Genomic DNA, 21,150 nt, shown 5'->3' on the forward strand with positions numbered 1-21,150 from the left:
GAGCTGGGGAGAGGGGAGCGGGAGTGTCGCCGTTCGGGGCGGCGCACACTGCCATTCTGACCCTCTCGGACGGAGGAGACAGGTCTTATTTTACTGCCAGTCTCGACCGTGAGGGGAAACGAGGAGCGAGGCCCGGGGGCCTCGAGTCCTGGTTTCCGCCTCGTCGCCCAGCGAGAGACGAGAGTGACAAGGCCGTAGCCCTCACTGTCATCTAAGCGCTGGGGCCCGTGAGTGACTCAGAGGAAGTGAACTGCTCAAAATTTGGGTACCGCTGACTGGATGACCAGCGGCGGAACAGAAACGAAATTCTACACCCGGCCCTCCCCCGGGGGAAGGAGTGGTTATAACACACACTCCCGAAGAGCAGATATCACATACTCTGGGTCGCTCCTCTCAGGGTCGTTTCCCATCCTCTTGCTGAGAGGAAACAAACCCCGAGCGGGCTGGTTTAAAGGCGCTTCTGGACCACCAGTGTGGACATCGTCTGCCCGAGGGCCAGCACTGTGACTAATCACGGTCAGTCACAAGCGCAGCTCCACCCTGAGTCAGAACTACCCACGTGCACTGAATGTGCAGGGGTAGTGAGAGAGGAAAAACTTCTGCAGATTTAGGCATGTTTGGCTTGCCATATTGGCACCAAAATGCTTCCATACTGCCAAAATTTTTCACACTCACCCAGACACTTTAGAATAGCCCAGGAAAGTGTAGCTGTCAAGTCTGAATCTTCAGCATGAGAACATACTTTTATAGTAGGAACGCAGCATCATTTTCAGAGTATAACAGCCCTCTCTCCGATGTAGCGATCGACATCTGTCCTCCCCTGGAGCCCCGAATGAAATGCTTGGTCCCCCATGAGAAGGACCAGAATCCCATCCGAAAGCCTCGACGGCACACGGCACGCTGAGCGGCTCAAGCCTTTACGTGAAAGGGGAGACGAACAACGTGCCGACGTGGTCATGCACTCATGAGAGAACATGAACCACCCACGAACGCAGTCTCAACACACTGATTAGGCATGTGAAACAGTGATCGTGGCCGTCCCAGGCATGCAAGACAGTGAACGTGGCCATCACTTCGATGACACACGGCACGCTGGGCGCTCAAGCCTTCAGGCAAGGCGAACAACGTGCCGACGTGGTCATGCTCTCATAAGAAAGCATAAACCACCCACGAACACAGTCTCAGCATGTTTGCGATGCGCTAGAGGAGTGGGAAGCTCGTGAGGGTCTTTCACCTGACGAGACATACCGCACTGTAACCCCCTGTAATCACCAAATGCTCACAAGCCAAAGTAGTCCTCCCCTTTTTAGAAAAGGAACTAGATTGGGAAATAAGCAAAAGGGACTCAACCTCGTAGAGGCACACGAGTCTCGACCGCGCATCTAGAGCGCCGAATGACGCGCGCTGGGTTGCCGTGACAACCCGCGCTGTCAGCCGGCGCTCGACGGCACACGGCACGCTGAGCGGCTCAAGCCTTTACGTGAAAGGGGAGACGAACAACGTGCCGACGTGGTCATGCACTCATGAGAGAACATGAACCACCCACGAACGCAGTTTCAACACACTGATTAGGCATGTGAAACAGTGAACGTGGCCGTCAAATGAGGACAGGAAACAATCGCATCCAGAAACACACGAGTGAAACGTCATCCTGAAAAGGACGCGATCTCCACTCGTGTTGCTCTTTCAGGAAGAAAGTACTCTCTCAATTGTGCTGAAGCACACAGGGACCCAACGCGGCCACACAGCGGGGAAAACTGCAAGCCCGCTGTGCGCACTCAACCGTTTACCAGCTGTGAGAACAGCTTTTGAATTAACAGCGTGTAGACGCAGCCGGCAGACAGGAACCGCGCGGTCGCTGAAACGCCGTCTCACCAACACAGAGAGATCCCGTCCCGAAACAGCAGACTCGTTGAGCGCAAGATACAATCTTAAAACTCATTCACTCAGAGAGGACACAACCGGTCGGCTCCGAAGCTAAAAGCACTATGCATGCGTTGCTTCCGCCTTTCATACCCGCGCTGGTAGGCGGGCTGCGGAATGCATTCCTGCATGCCAATTTTCATTGGCTCGTTTTAATTCTCTCGTAGGCAAATGGTCTCCCTAGCGTGATCCCAATTCGTCAGGGAACTCCCCCGACGACACGTCGGAGTTCCCAGGACGAAAGGGAACTACTCGCATAATGACCAGAACAATGTTCCCACACGAGGAACTCGTAGTTTTTTGCTTCAACTGCTTAGAGGGAAAAAATTTTATTTTATTTGATTTTATTTTAAATCTGCTGTGTATGGAAGCTTGTTTCCACCACAAAATAATAATACAAAATAATAATAAAATAATATATATTAAAGGTTGCCAAGGCAACATTTTTTTTTTATTTAGTTTAACTATGTACTAAAATAAACTAAAATAGAAAATTATCTAGACATTTTTAAATGACAAACAAAATAAAAACTAAATTAAAGTGTGTGTGTGTGTGTGTGTGTGTGTGTGTGTGTGTGTGTGTGTGTGTGTGTGTGTGTGTGTGTGTGTGTGTGTGTGTGTGTGTGTGTGTGTGTGTGTGTGTGTGTGTGTGTGGACCCTGGACCACAAAACCAGTCACATGGGTAAGTTTTTTGAAATTGAGATTTATGCATCATCTAAAAGCTGAATAAATAAGCATTCCATTGATGTTATGGTTTGTTATGATAGGACAATATTTGGCCGATACAACTATTAAAAAATCTGGAATCTGAGGATGCAAAAAAAATCAAAACATTGAAAAATCGCCTTTAAAGTTATCAATGTTCGTGATTTTGCTGCAATCACTCACAAAAATAAATGTTTTATGTATTTACGGTAGGAAGCGTACAAAATGTCTTCATGGAACATAATAGATTGATGCTTAAAGGAACACTCCACCGTTTTTCCATATTAAACTGTGTTAATTCCCTTAACTAAGATGAGTTGATACATGCCTCTCTTGTCTGAGTGCGTGCGGCGACACTTTGATAGCACATAGCTCAGCCCAGTTCATTCATAAGCCTTTTTCACACTTCCGGGTTTTGTGTTTCCGATGCTCACCAACGCCGGGTAAACTTACTTCCGGTGACAACAACAATGGCCGAGACCAAGAATAAGTGTTGCTGTAGCGTCTCTCAGTGCAACAATTCTAAGCAAAAACAACCTTATTTAAGTTTTCACGGGTATCCTTTGAACGAAGACCAAAACAAAGAAATGGGTCATCGCTATTAGACGGGATGAATGGTCTACGTTCGTCATATGGAGAGGCAGTCATCATTTTAAAATGCACGTATGTCTGCAGTCAGCATTTTACCGCTGACGACTACATTCCAGGAAGTTTGCGGCTGAAGGTTGGTGCCATTCCCAGTCGTTTCCCTTGGAACAATTTCTATGTACTCCCTCAAAGACTATCAGCTTTTGAGAGATCTGCCGTTCGACTTGGCGTGGATGTACGTGTTCAGGAGCAGGCGGTGGTCACAGAAGATGCACCCAATGAATCCAGTCATATTGAGGAACTTGACTACGTGGCACGCCCACCTGCCGGTAAGCACTTATGTTGACTTTTGCTTGTGTATTTCGGTGATAACAGTCTAGAGTGTATATATATATATATATATATATATATATATATATATATATATATATATATATATATGCAGATCATTCCACCAGCAGGGAACAGTCATGGTATAGGTCCGATAAAGAGATTTTGTGCCTCTTTGTGATGGCACCACAAGACACCGTTCGTTTGCAGAGCGCAAGTTTCTGGATGGCACATAACTTTGAAGTAATGAGTTTAGGTACAAGGGAGCAGTGCCAGTGGTTGTTCTGTAGGCAAACGTCAATGACTTGAATTTGATGCGAGTGGCAACTGGCAACCAGTGCAATTCTTTGAGGAGAGGAGTGACTTGTGCTCTCTTCGGCTCGTTGAAGACCACTCTAGCTGCAGCATTCTGGATCAGTTGCAGAGGTTTGACAGTGCAAGCTGGGAGACCAGCCAGGAGAGCATTACAATAATCTAGTCTGGAAAGAACAAGCGCCTGAACAAGGAGTTGTGTAGCATGCTCTGATAGGAAGGGCCTGATCCTTCGGATGTTGTACAAGGCAAATCTGCATGACCGGGCAGTGCTAGCGATGTGGTCTGTGAAATTCAATTGGTCATCAATTACAACTCCAAGGTTCCTGGCTGATCTTGATGGAGTTATGGATGACGAGCCTAGCTGGATGGTGAAGTTGTGATGAAATGCTGGGTTAGCCGGGATTACAAGTAGCTCTGTCTTCGCAAGGTTTAGTTAAAGGGTAATTCGAAAGGTCAAGGAAAACCACATTTGGGATTATGTTGTGCCACTCACCTTGTCAGGAAGTATCAATCAGATCTGGCATAATTGCTGTTTTATGATTAATTACCAGGGACCAATGTTTCTTGAGGAGTAAATATATACAAGTATATATGTATAATATAATAAATATTAGATATTTACACTGAGATTGATTTTTACAATAGTAGTGATAGACTTTAAATATTTACTGTTAACATCATTAAATAACTTGTTTTTACTTTTTTTTTTACTTTGTACTGTAACATTTGATCAAATGTATATTGTCATGTCATGTGTATACTAAGTTTCTTGAAAATAATTTGACAGACACAATGAAATAGTTGACAACAAAATGCTTTTTTTTAATAAGAATTCATTAAAAACAAATGTCAACTCAGATCTGCTGTTCATTGTTATTTCACACAATATAAATACATATAGAATTAGTAAATGTGTATGCATACATATAATCACATATATTACATATTTGGCGCAATTGATAAGACACATGCCTTTGGTGTGAGAGACCCGGGTTCGAATCCACTGTGAGACACCAATGTGTCCCTGAGCAAGACACTTAACCCCTACTTGCTCCAGAGGCGTGCGACCTCTGATATATAGCAATTGTAAGTCGCTTTGGATAAAAGCGTCAGCTAAATGAATAAATGTAAATAAATGTAAATGTAAATGTAAAAATGTAAATCTGGGTATATATACAATTATAATCCAAAGGTCAGAAAATGAACAGAAACTGTCCATTTATACCACTGAAAGATACGCATTCATCTAAACACTATAATAGTACATGTCTGGCTTGTCTTTCATTGATGCTATGAAGGCATCATCTCGCCAGATCCTCTGTATTGTGAAATCTGATTTTATGTCAGTCACAAAGTCACACCACTGTAGACCAGTCACTGCAAGCTAGCATTGAACCTGCCAGTAGTACTTGTGGGTCTCTTTGAGTTTGGCTTGTCCTCTTTGTAGTTTCATAAATGGAACCTGGGCAATGTTATCAGCAGATGTGCTTTTTACCTCCACTAGGCCAAATTGGAATGTTTCAGATGGATCATGCACTCATCCATCTGGACTGGCTCCTAGATGTGGTGCTTCTGGATTGATAATAAAACCACATGGTAGGACACTAACACTGGCTGTCTCAGAATATTTTCTCAAAATATCTGGCTTAAGTTCGAGGCCACGTTTCATAGCACTTGTCTGCCTCGTGCCCTTGATGATTCTTAGCGCTAATGACTGACCAGCTGAATCCCCAACTACATGACAAACCTCCCTGAACCGGCTTGCAGTAACCCTTGATTGCCGCATTTGTCCCCAAGCAGTACATTTTGACTGTAGTCTTGTGGCCTCTTCAATCTGACAAGCGTAACAATGGGTAACCTTTATAGACTCCAGATGAAGTGATTGATGGTGTGCGGGCACATATTTAAAATTACAGCCAAACTGATAGCCAAGCACAGGTAGTGGGGGGAAATTAACAACAGGGACATCTGCAGCTATAAGGGGACATTGGTATGAAAGTGGACTACCATGAAGTACAGGACCGAATTGTGAGGGAACCAACTCTATTCTTGACATGCCCTCTAGTACGTGTGCCAGCAAAGGCCGGGGATGGATCGGACTCAGTTTTGTATCAGAAGCCAAGACATCAGGATCTGGAAGGGGACCTAAAGAAATTAACACAAACTATTAGTCTTGAACACATTAAGTTGTAGCTGAGTACACGTGTACTCATACAGTGTTGTGTATTACCTGTGTAAGCCCTGTATAGGGTAGACTTGATTCCAGTCTTCCCAACTGACTTAGGCTTCAGAACAACAAGTTCACTCACTGCTTCTGGATGGACTCCCTTAGTATAAAACAAACAAATGCAGTGTTAAAGTATTCTGGAAACACTTTATAATAAGGTTATATACATTGACATTAGTTTATGCATTTAGTCAATATGAAATAATAATGAGTAATAACAGTTGACAGATTGTATTAATCTTGATGTTTATTTATACTTAATTTGCACTCTTGTGCATTATTAGTCCATAATGCTTTGATGTTAACATGTACTTACTTGTTTGTTTGAGTTGATACTATAGTATTCTTACCAATTGCAGAAAAGGAAAAATACATGCCTGTGTTCTTGGACGATGCCATCTCTGTGGCTCACTCGTGCAGGCCAGTGGTGGTGGGACAGACTGCAAATTCAGCTGCACATAGTAGGCCGTCTGATACAAAAGTGCTGTCAGATGGTTGCACAACCCTTTACCAGCTGCACATATAGGCAGAAATACAAACAACCTCTTCTGTCTCCAATGAAACATGTTTGAGAAGACAATAGTTTAGCTAATTAATTGTAATTTTATGCTGTGAGCTACATTAAAGGGATAATTCACTTCAAAATGTAAATTAATACCGAAAAAGTTTCTGTTGTCCTCATAGTATTTGTTGCCATATTTGTCAACTCCTTGACAACTAAGGCTCCTGTCTTGATATAATTTACCCTGAGAAAGACATTTCAATGTTGTCTTAAATCCCATTGACTTCCATAGGAAAGGAAAAATACTATGGAAGTCAATGGGACCAGTAAACTGTTTGGTTACTGACACTCTTCAAAATATCTTCCTTTGTGTTCAGCAGAAGAAAGATATTCATACAGGTTTGAAACAACTTGAGGGTGAGTATATGATGACAGAATTTTCATTTTCAAGTGAACTATCCCTTTAAGTACCAGCACTGTTTATTTTACTAATCTTTATTCTGTTTTATTTATTTGTGCTACTGCTTGTAATTTGTTTATTTGTTCTTATTGTATTGTAGCGTTTCAGGCAAGGACGAGACAGTTTTACATAACCAAGGGTGTTTATTAAAGGCTGTTGTCGGCCACAGCCCACGCCGTACACACCCGACTTAACAGAGAACCGCACTTGAACCAGCGAGGCACTCTTCTCCTCTCTAACTTCCCAGTTTTCCCCTGACTTCCCCCAAGGGGCGGAGCCTTGTTCCCTATTGAACTTGAGCAACAAATTACATTGACTCACATAACATGAATAAAGTAAAACACTAACATTACATGCATCCTTATTTCTAACAGAACAGCATTTTGAACACGTTACACTACCCCCCTCTAACTGAAGTCCTCGACCCCGAGGACAAAGTCTCTAAATCTGACTGGGGTTCTCCTCTCCCTCCTAGGACGCCCCCTGAGGACAACGTGATTTTGGATTTCAGGTGACGCTTCCACTGAGTCCTGCGAATGCACACCCTGAGGGATGTCGGGCAGCGGTGTCACCTGCTGGCCACTACTGGCCATATCAGCTGGTCCAATTACCCCCTCTGTCCCCCTGTGAGTCTCACTGCTGTGTGCAGGAAGTACTGTAACACCCACTGGTGTCGCGGAGCCCCGGTAAGGGGCCAGCCTATCACGATGCAGTACCACTTTGCGCCCCCGTGGAGGTAACTGCACTCGATACACCACCTCTCCCAGCTTGTCTAATATCAGGCATGGTCCCACCCAGTGGCTGTCCAGTTTAGGACATCTTCCCCTCTTCCTGACTGGGCTGTAAACCCAAACTAGCTCCCCTACCCCAAAGTTGCAGCCCCGAGCATGCAGGTCATATGCTCTTTTTTGCCGCACCCCTGAGGTCACCAGGTGCCTCCTGGCATACGCATGGGCGGAGTCCAAGCGGTCCTGGAGCTGTCTAGCATATTCGGGTCCAGGAGGAACAGGAGGGGCATCGGGGGGCCGCCCAAAGGCCAATTCTGCAGGGGTTCTAATCTCCCTACCCAACATGAGCAGGGCCGGAGTGCATGAGGTCGAGTCCTGAATAGCAGAGCGACATGCCATTAAGACCAGAGGCAGATGGGTGTCCCAATCGTGCTGATGACTCGATGTTAAAATGGACAACTGTTCAGCTAGTGTCCTGTTGAATCTCTCGACGAGCCCGTCGCTTTGAGGATGGAGTGGAGTGGTGCGGGTCTTGTTGATTCCCAAACGCTCACACATGAAAGAGAATACCCTGGACTCAAAGTTTCTGCCTTGGTCACTATGGATACACTGGGGCACCCCAAACCTACTAAACATGCCCTCGACCAACACATTGGCAACAGTCTCAGCCTCCTGGTTAGGCAGTGCAAAGGCCTCAGGCCACTTCGTGAAGTAATCCATAGCGGCCAAAACAAAGCGATTTCCCTGCGTGGTGCGAGGAAATGGCCCCATGATGTCCACCCCCACCCGCTGCATCGGCTCCCCCACCAGAAACTGCTGCAGTTGGGCCCTAGACCTCCCCTGTGGCCCTTTACGTGCTGTACAAAGATCACAACGCCTGCAGAAGTCCTCCACATCCCGCCTCAGCCGTCCCCAGTAGAAGGCCTGACGCAGACGCCGAAGTGTCTTTGTCACCCCAAAATGGCCAGACCCAGCAAGGCCATGCATGGCCTTCAACACTGTCTCTTGCATGTCAACAGGCACCACGATTTGCCATCTCTTTTCTCCTGTCGCTGGTACCACCCATGCCCGCTGGAGGACCCCTTCCACCAGCCGTAGACACTTGAACTTGGCCCACAATCCTTTGGTGAGGGGGGAGAGGGCTGCTACCTCCTCCCATGGTGGTCGTTGCTCTGCCTCTACCCACAGGATCACAGGCTGTAGGTCTGGGTCCCCCCTCTGGTTCTCTGCCCATTGAGTGACATCCACCTCCTGTAGCTCCCTACAGACCAGCTCGGGCCCCTCGCTACCATCCACTTTCCGGCTGAGCTCCAACTCCCTGGCTTCTCTGCGCTCACAATGCCTGCATTCCTGCATACTACATGGCCGTCTTGACAGGGCGTCTGCATTACCATGCCGCTCCCCGGCACGATGTGTAACGGTGAACTCATAACTCTGCAACTCCTCGAGCCAACGAGCCACCTGGCCCTCTGGTTCCTTGAAAGTCATCAACCACTGCAAGGAAGCATGGTCAGAGCGTATGGTGAAGTGCCGACCACACAAGTAGTACTTGAAGTGCCGGATGGCAGAGATTGCGGCCAACAGTTCTCGTCGTGTGACACAATACCTCTTTTCAGATTTGCTTAGCCCTTTACTGAAATACGCTACTACTTTCTCTCCGTCTGGGCACACTTGGGACAGAACCGCCCCTATTCCATCCCCACTTGCATCTGTGTCAAGAACGAAGGGCAGTTGGAGATCGGGAGGTGCCAGAACGGGCGCGCACACCAGAGCTTGCTTCAGAGTATCAAAAGCCTTTTGACAGCACCCCGCCCAGACAAAGCACTGATCCTTCTGCAGGAGCTTGTATAAGGGAGCAGCAATACAAGAAAAGCCCCGTACAAACTTCCTGTAATAGGATGCCAGACCCAAGAAGCTTTTTAACTCCTTCTGACTCACCGGAATAGGCCACTCCCGCACGGTTCTGACCTTGTCTTCCGTTGTGCTAATCCCCTCACTGTCAATGCGATGACCCAAGAAGGTCACTTCTCTGCTTAACAGCCGGCATTTATTGGGATGTAACTTCAGACCCGCTGCCCTGATTTTTTCCAGCACTAACCTCAGGGCTGTGATAGCTGAATGGAATGAGCTCCCATGTGCCAGTATGTCGTCCAGAAACACCAGACACTGCTGCCGCGGAATGCCTTCCAGTACCCTCTCCATTAGGCGCTCAAATGTGGCAGGGGCATTGCACAGACCAAAACATAGGACTTTAAATTGCCACAGACCTCTTCCTGTGCAAAAAGCTGTCTTGGGTCGAGCTTCTGGCTTCAGGGGCACTTGCCAGTACCCACTCCTCAAGTCCAATGACGAAAACCAGCAAGAGCCAGCCACAAGATCCAAGCATTCATCCACACGTGGGAGAGGGTACGAGTCTTTCCGTGTCACTGCATTGAGCCTCCGGTAATCGACACAAAAGCGCCACTCCCCTCCTTTCTTTGGGACCATGACCACCGGGGATGCCCAGGGGCTCTCAGAAGGCTCTATTATACCAGCACGCTGCATCTTTACTAGCGCCTGCTCTGCCGCCTCCTGCCGACCTAAGGGCATACGTCTTGGCCGCTGACGTATGGGCGTTGCATCCCCGGTGTTGATGTCGTGTTGCACCAGGGAAGTCTGACCCAGGTCCTCTTCCACACAGGAAAAACAGTCCTGGAATTCCACTAACAGCTGCCACAACTGTCCTTGTTGCTGCGTGTCCAGGTCGTTGGAGCTCCTTTGTGCTATCTCCTGCAGAGCCCTCATTATTTCTCCCTCTCCCCTGGATGCAGACTCAGGCAAAGTGTGCAGTAACGGAGGCTCTTGATGGGACGCACTGGAGGGCACCATGCCGTGTGCCCCATCGCCATCATTTAAGTCACATGCCCAGGAACTTATAGTCAGCCCATCTGTGTGACGAGCTCCTGGTGGCCTCATTCTCACCACCTGACCATTGCAGAAACTCAATGTGGCCCTGGACAGGTCTAACTGACAGCCATGTTCCCTCAAAAAGTCCAAACCCAAGATGCAGCTGTCTTGTACATTAGCTATCCATACCAGATGTTGCATATTCACGCCCCCCACAGTTAGTGTCAATAGCCTCCTTCCTATCATCGGTGCCAGCTCACCAGTCACTGTGCGGAGTTGAACTGCTGTGTCCTCTAGCCGTGTCCCCTCCGGCACCACCTCTGGACGAACCACAGTAACTGTAGACCCTGTGTCTACTAGGGCGGTGCACTCCACACCCTCAATGAAAACCGGAATATGGCAAAAATCTGATATGGATGTTCTTCCCACCACTACCACCACCTGCTCTTTAGTCCCGTTGTTCATGCTGGGCCTGTCTGCATGTTCCAATGACGAGCGGGACATGTGCTTGGGGGTCTGCAGCGTCCCGCCTACTGCTCCCCCCTCCTGTTTCCCGAATTCCTAGCCAGCATAGGGCATTCTTTAACCAGATGTCCCGGCTGACCACACCCCCAGCAAAGGCGGGCCTGTGTCTGCTGCATCTGCCTCCTAGCCGGAGGCAACGCCAATCCACGAATCATTTCTGTAATCTCCTCTAGCCACTCAGGTTTTGGTGAAGCCATGTCACGCCCTCCAGCTGCCCTGATTGTGGGGAAGGGGTCCATTGCTGAGCCCCGCGTTGCTGTCTCAACCGCCATTTCCCTCTCCAGTGCCAACTCCAAGGCCTCTGCCAAATCACGTGGGCGTGCCAGCTGTGTATGTATGCGCAGCTCCGCTGGGGAAAGAGCTCTAATGAATTGATCACGGGCCAGCTCGCTCTGAACTGATGGAGGAATATGTGCATAAGCTCGCCTTGCTAGGGATTCAATATCATTGGCCAGAGCCCGCAGCGGTTCTCCTGTAATTCTTTGACGGCTGTGTAATTCAGACCGGAGGAGCTCAGATCGGAAACACTGTCCAAAACGGCGTCTCAATGCACCAACCAATGCGCCATAATCAGCCCTCTCACTAGTATCAAGCAACAACAGACATGAAAGTGCATCATCTGTCAGGCAAAGAGCAAGTTGAAGTGCTTTCTGTTCCTCTGACCAAGCACATGCATGAGCTAATAGTTCAAATTGGGCATGAAAAGCCTCCCAATCCGATTTCCCAGCATATTTTGGTGTTTTTATTCCAGCCGGCATATTCCCTTCATGGGCGCCGCCATTATTGTTTACCTTTTGTCCCCTCGCATCACGCGAGATCGGCGCGCCGCCGTCTGACGTCATGGCGTTTTGTCGCGGCTGGTAATGGCGGCTCGTGACGCTCGGCAGCGCTGGCGGGTAATGGCGGCTCACTTTCTCGCCCGAAGCCGCGCCTTCACACGGCTCTGTTTTCACCGAATCTACTTTGCTTTGACTGTAGACTGGCGCGTTGTGCACACCAAGCATATTCGCCGACCCAGCTCCCGCATGGTCATCATCATCCTCCATCTTAATACGAACTGAATGATTATCCATTCTCACCAGCAGCTGCTTGGCCAATGCACGCTCAATCAGGGCTTCTTAAATCAGCGTTTTCTTTTCACTTCTGACACCAGTTGTAGCGTTTCAGGCAAGGACGAGACAGTTTTACATAACCAAGGGTGTTTATTAAAGGCTGTTGTCGGCCACAGCCCACGCCGTACACACCCGACTTAACAGAGAACCGCACTTGAACCAGCGAGGCACTCTTCTCCTCTCTAACTTCCCAGTTTTCCCCTGACTTTCCCCAAGGGGCGGAGCCTTGTTCCCTATTGAACTTGAGCAACAAATTACATTGACTCACATAACATGAATAAAGTAAAACACTAACATTACATGCATCCTTATTTCTAACAGAACAGCATTTTGAACACGTTACAGTATTACTGACTGTTAACTTTTGAGTTTGAAATCAGGCTTGTTCTGTGTGTGTTAGCTATTGTGCAATTGCTCCATTTTAAATCCAAAAATGCACTGCATAACTGCAAAACTTTTAGTTAAAATAATTTTAAATATCAAAGAATTCTAAATATATGTTTTTGTTTTTGAAAATTAAAAAAAAAAAGCCCCTCCCCCTCAAATAAAAAAATCCCCCCACTAGAGTCACTTGGGATTCCCCCCGTCTTCAAAAAGGAGATTCCGCCCCTGAATGAATGTCTGTAAAATCAGACTGAAGCATCCCTATAAATAATTCTACAGGATTAAAAGAACTCTTCAAATAGATATCGGTTTAGAGAATAGATATCAGTGATCGTATCGAATCCTGATCGGAGCACCCTTGTTTTTGGTCAAAGGGGTTCGGCTGACAAGACATTTGGGAATCGCTAATCTACATATTCATAAAGTAAGATATAGTAAAACATAAAGTAAGATATGACGTGTGTTGTCCTGCAGTGAAGAGTAAGCAGCAGGTGATCCGAGTGCAGGTCAAAGCCAGTGAGGACGCGGACGACGCTACATTGAGTGCACTCGTCTCAGACAAGGTGGGTTTTATAATACTCAACAGACTAAAATTAACACTCCGCTGCTCTTGGGTCATTTTTGACTGAAGAAATTTACATTTGTTTTTGTTTTGTTTTCTTCATCGGAAAATAAAAAAATGGAAATGAATGGGAGACGAATTTCCTCTAGAGAAAGCGTTTGGAACTGCAGCCAAACACAATCTTACTGAAAGCTTTTTGAGATATCAAACTTGTTTAGATTTATAGCTTTGATTTTCTCACAGTTTTAGAGTAAAATATGTACATACAAATTTTAAAAAGGATTTTTTGCAAAATTTTCATAACAATAAATGTAGAATTCTGTAACTTTAAAAAAAAGAAAAGAAAAAGAGATCAAACTGAATTCAAGATATTTTCCACAGTTTAAGTTGGAAATGTAATGGTCAGGTCTATGCCCAAAAAGCCTAAATATAATTTAGCAGCCTACCATAAAATCCCCTAAAAATACAAAATATTAAATAAAAAACATTATCGAACTAAAATATAGTACATTTAATTTAATAATAAATTACCTATTAAGTTCCATATCAATTACAAAGTATTGTTACTGACCTATAAAGCCCTAAATGGTTTAGCTCCTGTGTATTTAAGAGATCTTCTATCGCCATATAATCCATCGAGCTCTTTAAGATCGCTAAATTCGAGGCTTCTGGTCGTACCTAGGATAACTAAGTCCACTAAAGGAGGGAGGGCGTTTTCACATCTTGCTCCTAAACTCTGGAATAGCCTTCCTGATATTGTCCGAGGTTCAGACTCGCTCTCCCAGTTTAAAACTAGATTAAAGACGCATCTCTTTAGACAAGACTTCACATGATGCATCTCATAACTTTTATACTACAGTTAAATCAGATCAAATGCATTCATATTATGAACAGCAGCTACGCTAATTATTGCCCATCTGCCTTTTTTGTTGTTATCTCGGGACGCCTGTCCCTATAACTCAAATAGAGTTCGTCAGCTCCAGTTATGTATCCAGCCTCTCATGGAGACTTCAGATGCCCCAACGCCTGTGATGAGACGACTCGACGCCTGTGAAGAGACGACCCAACGCCGGCGATATGTTATGCCCTAAATTTTATGATTAACTAACTGTATTTTTGTATGTATATTTTTAAAATGCATTTTCTGTAAAGCTGCTTTGAAACAATATGTATTGTGAAAAGCGCTATACAAATAAACTTGAATTGAATTGAATTGAATTAATAATAAAAAATTAAAAAATAATTCTGTAATTTTGACCGACATGCGAAGAGCTCCTGTAATGTATTTAAATTCTGTGCTGGCTGATGATTTCCATTCATGTATTACAGTGATGAGAGTCTAATGAGGATCATCACACATGTATTATTTATTAAGACCTTTTTGATTATTTGTTCAATAAGTTAGTCAGTCCTTCGCATAATGACAAAATATTATGTGTGTGTTTTGAGCTTCGCCAGTTTCTGCACTTTTGGCAAGATTTTTAAAGTATAAGATGATCATTTTGATGAGAAATGCATCACACTTGTTTAATGAAAGCCTGTTTTGTGGATTAGTTACAGCAGATGCTGAGCGGTCAGGACGTCACACTTACGTGGAGGAAACAACCCAACGGAAAAATCTTCCAGAAGAAAAATACCAGTAATGCCAGTACTCCAGTTTACTGAAGTCATGTTCTTCATGTGAAACTTCAATCTCAAATCAATGCTTCATTTCTTTCTAAGTTACAGATATCTAAATTAAACTAGATGAATTACAACTTACAAGTAATTAGTCAAAAAGAAATTTAGATCTATTCGTCTATAGATCTATATCGAATATATGTGGGTTTTTTGTTTTGCTCTGCGAAGCTGCCTATTGAAAACCCTACATAAAAGGTTTGGTTAAAAGCTAGTAATTTCAGATATCTTGAATATAGAAATGAGAGCTTATTTTATTATTATTATTATTATCTGTGTCTGACAAAGATTTTCATCTGTAATTTGCAATTCATTCTGAACACCATGATTTAGCTCTTTCAAGTGTGTGTGTTTGGTTAGGGTTAGAGCACTTTTAGATACACTTGCACTTTAGAACTTGTTGATGCCCTGACATACATAAAATAAATGTTGTATGTACAGTTGCTTTTGAATAGCTGCCTATGAGGGTCAAATTGACCCGCGAACATCACGGAAGTAATAGTAATTTTGTTTGTATATGTCAAAACACATCAGCATGTTGAAACTTTGCATGCATGTTCATGATGATAAATGGTTAATCTCCAGATAAATGGATAAATGTTTTTCTCCACTTCAGTAAAACTTATATAAACCAAAACTTACAGTTTTATTTCTATCTATATTCTAAAGGTTTTTACTGAAGGGTTTGTTTATATATCACTCAACCTGATTTATACAAAAAAAAAAAAGGATTAGTTTCACAAATATGTCAAGACCTTCAGACAAAAAGAAGCTTCTTGAGAAACATGAACTGTTTTTGGTGGTTCATCTGTGACTTTCTGACTCTGGGATACAGAAACAACTCATACAAATCTGTGTAACAACTTCCAGTGTTTTTTACTTGTTGGAACTTGAAAAATGCGACTTGACGAGTGACGTCAGAATAACCTCGAGTTACAACGCTATCTCACGACCAATTCGTACGAATTTGTACGAGTGATTAAAAGGTGGCTAATTCGTACGAATTTGTACGACCTCACTCGTACGAATTTGTACGATTTGTCTAAACCCACGTGACGGTTGGGTTTAGGGGCGGGGTCAGGAGTAGGTCATTCGTATGAATTCATACGATTTTGGCAAATCGTAAAATATGTACGATTTAGCAAAAAACGTACAAATTCGTACGAGTGAGGTCGTATGAATTGGTACGAATTAGCCACCTCGTAAAATTCGTACGAATTGCCGTGAGATCGGGTTGCGAGTTACAGTAAACAGGATACAGGATATTTTATGTTCTCTGGGGAGCCAACCCTTCTTCATCCGGTGGGTAGTATTACTTTTGGTTTGCGCAGTGTGTATTTCTCTCATATTAAATATAAAACGCATGTGTGTAGACTGATATTTTTCTAATGTCTGGACTTCTTTATTAAGGGAGTATGGATATTTAAACAGACGTTTCAATATATTGTATTAAATGCATTTTCTGATCATTTATACTTCATTATATTATATTCAAAGTTTTTTTTACTGCAAATGTTACGTCCATAACGCTGGAATTGCCTGATTTTAAAGAATTTATCCTAAACTAGTTTTGTGGTGTAGGTCTACGTATTTTATAATGTTGACTTTAAATAATACTAATAGTAATTTAAAGATGTGGTAGCATTGGATCTGGACGGGAAGGATAACTCTGGGAGTTGGAAGGGGTGTTTCGCGATTCTGCCTTCTCACACCGCGACACAGGTTCGTGGATCTGAGTGTTGCGATTTCGGTTTCATTAAAGCCCTAATTTTTACTAAGGAAAATGGCAAAAATAGTAACGCATAGTGACTTGGATAAGTAACTTTAATCTGATTACTGGATTGGAAATAGTAACGCGTTAGATTACTCGTTACTGAAAAAAGTGGTCAGATTAGAGTAACGCGTTACTAAGGCCCCGTTTACACGATGGGAAAACGCAGATATTTCTCTTCGTTTTGGCCTGTCATTTACACGAAAACGCCGTTTTTATCCCAGAAAACGATCATTTCTAAAAACTCCGGCCAAAGTGGAGATTTCTGAAAACGCCGGTTATATGTTGTTGTGTCAACTGGGAGAAACGGGGTTTTAGGTTCTCTCTTGTCGATTCTGAGGATTCTGATTGGCTTGCATGGCTTTATCCTTCTCCCTACACTGCCGCCCATAGGTTTAGCATAGTTATAAAGGCGCTCGACGGCGTATTTATGCGGGTTGTGTGCACGATGTTATTATTGAAAACGGAGGGGGAGAAATATTCGTTTCTCTAAATACCCGGCTATGTGTAAATGTGGCCTGAGTAACGCGTTACCGGCATCACTGTTCATTAGAGAGTCACAGCTGGACATTCGGACCGTTTACATTAGTTTTGGACCTGCAGACATATTTCATATTCAAACACTCGAGCGGATCAGAAGAACGTGAAACACACCTCGGTTCCCGGTTCTCCTCGCTGGGCTCCTGTGTGTGACAGGCTTCAGGGTTCGGGGCCAGAACGGGAAAGTGTTCAGTGGTGTGTGACTCCACCTCGGAGCCGGCCGGGAACGCTCTGGGAATGTCGGTGCGTTCGGGAAGCGGACGGGTCGAATTCTCAGCCGTCAGGAATAACAACCACGAGCCCTCGGAGATGAGCAACCGCACCATGACCATATACTTCCCCCAGCTAGAGGGAATATGTGACCCTGGACCACAAAACCAGTCACATGGGTCAATTTTTTTAAATTGAGATTCATGTGTAACTGGTCTGTTGACTGCGTTGTGTTTTTGGTTGCGTATGAGAAGAACAGAACAGCATTCGGCAGTTTCACTGATCTTTAATTCCTGATATACAAACAAATGTAATCAGCCTCTTAGTGTGAGAGTCACTCTTGTTAACTCTATAGAACAAATGTGATGTACACTGGTCACATGTGCTCTCATTTCACATTTAGGCCCAGATGCAAAAATACAACTTAAACTGGATGAAATTACAAAGTAACCACACAATAATAAACATAAATTAGAGTGAAAATATAGACATAAAAGCAACAATTAAAATTAGGATTAAAAAAGATTATCAGTAGCCCAAAATAACTGCATTAGAGGATGGATACCCGACCCGAGCCCGCCGGGACCCGACGGGCCTGGCCGGGTTCGAACAGATATTTAGAAATGATGTTCGGGTTCGGGTCGGGCTCGGTCACATTAGCGCGATAAGGCATTGAATATTTTAAATTTAAAACAGTTTATTATGTAGGTAGCCGATGTGCCTGATGCTTTCACTTGATGCAAACGTTAGTTTTTGAGATTAAAATACATGTAAAATATTACCATAACATCTGTCTTCCTGTGTGCGGAAATTTGTTTATGTAGCCGTGACAACGAAACACGTGCACAATGTGCGCGCGCCAGGTGTTAAGAGCGCTTGTTGCTCCGCGCACTGATGCGCTTGTCCTGTTGACATTTCCGATTGCCTTCCTACAGTTGTTTAATAAAAGCGGGCTTTCCACACAAACAAACGTACAATTGTCATTAATATGAGAAAAAAATGGGATTTTAACTGCCGGTCTCGGGTCGGGCTCGAACATAAATATCTTTATGCCTGTCGGGCTCGGGTCGGGTTCGGTTACTGCTCTGTCAGACGCGGGCCGGGCTCGGACTGAAAAATTCGGCCCGATCCGCACTCTACACTGCATCACCAATGCAAAGAGGAAGAGGAGGGGACAGAACAGGAAATTGTATTGACTCATGACATCACATCAATTAAAGGGAAAGGTACTCACTTCACTTCGGCAGTCATATCAGGTGCATGTAAACGATACAATTCCATGAGAATTCTAATAAACTATACATACATTTAACAGTACACTTTATGTACCTGTTACACATGCTTCATCTGAAAGCTGAATAAATAATCTTTCCATTGATGTATGGTTTGTTAGGATAGGACAATATTTGGACGATACAACTATTCCAAAATCTGGAATCTGAAGATGCAAAAAAAACGCCTATAAAGTTATCCATTTATGTTCGTGATTTTGCTGCATTCACTCACAAAAATAAATGTTTTATGTATTTACGGTAGGAAATTTACAAAATGTCTTCATGGAACATTGATTTTTGGCACAAAAGAAGAATCGATCATTTTGACCCATAATGTGTTGTTGGCTAGTGCCATAGATATACCCGTGCGACTCGTGACTGGTTTTGTGGTCCAGGGTCACATATGAGATTGATGCTTAACTGAAGAAATTCTTGCCGCAATGGACAAAAAACAGTATCTTGTAAGTATATTCCTGGACTTACAGAAAGCGTTTGATACTGTCAACCATAAACTATTGCTGACAAAATTACAACACTACGGATTAAGGGGTCAGACATATAAATGGCTTAAAAGCTACTTAAGTAATAGAAGTCAATATGTTCAATTTAAAAACCAAAAATCGGACTGTAGAACTGTTGTATGCGGAATTCCCCAGGGTTCTGTAATTGGCCCTAAACTTTTTATATTATTTATTAATGATATATTTGAGGCTTCCAAAGCAATTTTTTGTTGTTTGCTGATGACACAACTGTGTTCAAGACTGGGACAGATTTAAATGAATTAATGGCCATTATTGAAAGGGAAATGACAGAATTAAAGATATGGTTTGATTGTAACAAATTGTCTTTAAATTGGGATAAGACTAATTGTATGGTCTTTGGAAATAAGGGGAAAAAAGAATGTATAAAATTAGTTATTGAGGATGTAAATATTGAATGTGTTTCAGAAATAATTTTTTTGGGAGTTATCATACACAGCAAACTTAGCTAGCTGGAAGCCTCATATTGATCATATCAAAGGTAGAGTTAGTAAAAAATATTGGTATTCTTTATAAAGTTAAACACACATTGGATGAAGCATCATTACAGCTTCTATACTTAACCTTAATTGTTCCATATTTAACATACTGTACCGAAGTGTGGGGTAATGCATGCAACAGTTATACAGAAAGGCTGTTTTTACTTCAGAAGAAAGCAATAAGAATTGTGACTTACAAAGGTTTACGAGACCACACAAACAAACTGTTTATAAAACTGCAGACTTTGAAATTTAAAGAGTTGGTCAAATTCAAAATATTACAAATTATGTGGAGAGTGAAAAATAATTTGGTGCCAATACATATAAAAAATAAATTCATGCTAATCACAGACAGTAACAACAGAAGAAAAGGCTATTTTTGTGTACCATATTCACGTACCTCACACAAACAAAAGGGGTTTATTGTAATAGGGATCAGTTTATGGAACTCTTTGGACATTGTTCATAAATCATGTAACACGATTGTTCAATTCAATAAAATTTATAAAAAAAAATTTACTTGGAAAATACGAAGGCAGTGAAGCATAAGAAGTATTTAGATGTGAAGTAATATTATACCTTGACATAGAAAAAAAACAAAAAAAACAAAAAAACGGCGAGCCTTCTGTTCTGTGCCAGCTCAGATAATTGAAAAAAGGGGCATTGTAGAAGAGTTTTCACTAATGTGCTGATTAGGTGATTGTGCTCGCCCCAGGGTGTCAATCAAAACACTTCACAGGATTCAGAATCTTCTCGTCTTTACTTGCTATTAGTATGTATACATGTGTGGTCTGAAATAAACAAATAAATAACATTACAATAAGTATTGTATTCATACATACAAATAATATACATGTCGTTTTACATCCAATACAATTATCAAAGGTTTGGACTGCACTACCGAACTTGTCCGCTAGATGTCACAGTAAGCACATATAATGAGGATCGCGAATTCTCCGTGTCTCTGAATAAATGCTGAGTAATCATTATATATCGGCAGGGTTACGGAAATACGACACATAGTGTTAACTTGACGATCGTTAAAGGGGTTAATATTACACAAAGTAACCACAAGCAAGGGATAAAGCAAGTAAATAACTTAAATAACATTACTTTCTATATCTGTTATATTTGTGGCGATCAGTATAATGCAGTGGACACGGAAGAGATAAACAACTCGGTAATTCACATCAATCAAACTGTAACACGACAGATAACTATACTAAAGAACACAAATATGTAAATAGACTTACATTTTATCATTAACGCACACACTGAAGTAAACTCTGAAGGAGGTACAGGAAAATACAAAACATGTTCTTCTCCTTAGCTTGCTAACTGTTTCTAACTCGCGTCCTTTCCCGACGTCACCAATAAGCTCGTCGCTGATTGGTTAGATCTCCTTAACATCG

At 43.3% G+C, this 21,150-nt stretch overlaps 1 protein-coding gene across 1 annotated transcript in view; it reads left to right on the top strand.

Moving 5' to 3' along the window:
* Positions 1–15,353, top strand: part of LOC306993208 (putative C-type lectin domain family 20 member A) — a 64,629-nt gene extending 49,276 nt beyond the window's left edge. The window contains exon 6 of the mRNA XM_079602831.1: positions 14,803–15,353. Coding sequence (XP_079458957.1) covers positions 14,803–14,913 — 111 coding nt within the window. The 3' untranslated portion in view covers positions 14,914–15,353. The remainder of the gene's footprint in view (positions 1–14,802) is intronic.
* Positions 15,354–21,150: the final 5,797 nt, after the last annotated feature.

The sequence above is a fragment of the Phoxinus phoxinus genome (genome assembly GCF_949152265.1).
Source record: "Phoxinus phoxinus genome assembly, chromosome: 2".
NCBI classification, from domain to species: domain Eukaryota; kingdom Metazoa; phylum Chordata; class Actinopteri; order Cypriniformes; family Leuciscidae; genus Phoxinus; species Phoxinus phoxinus.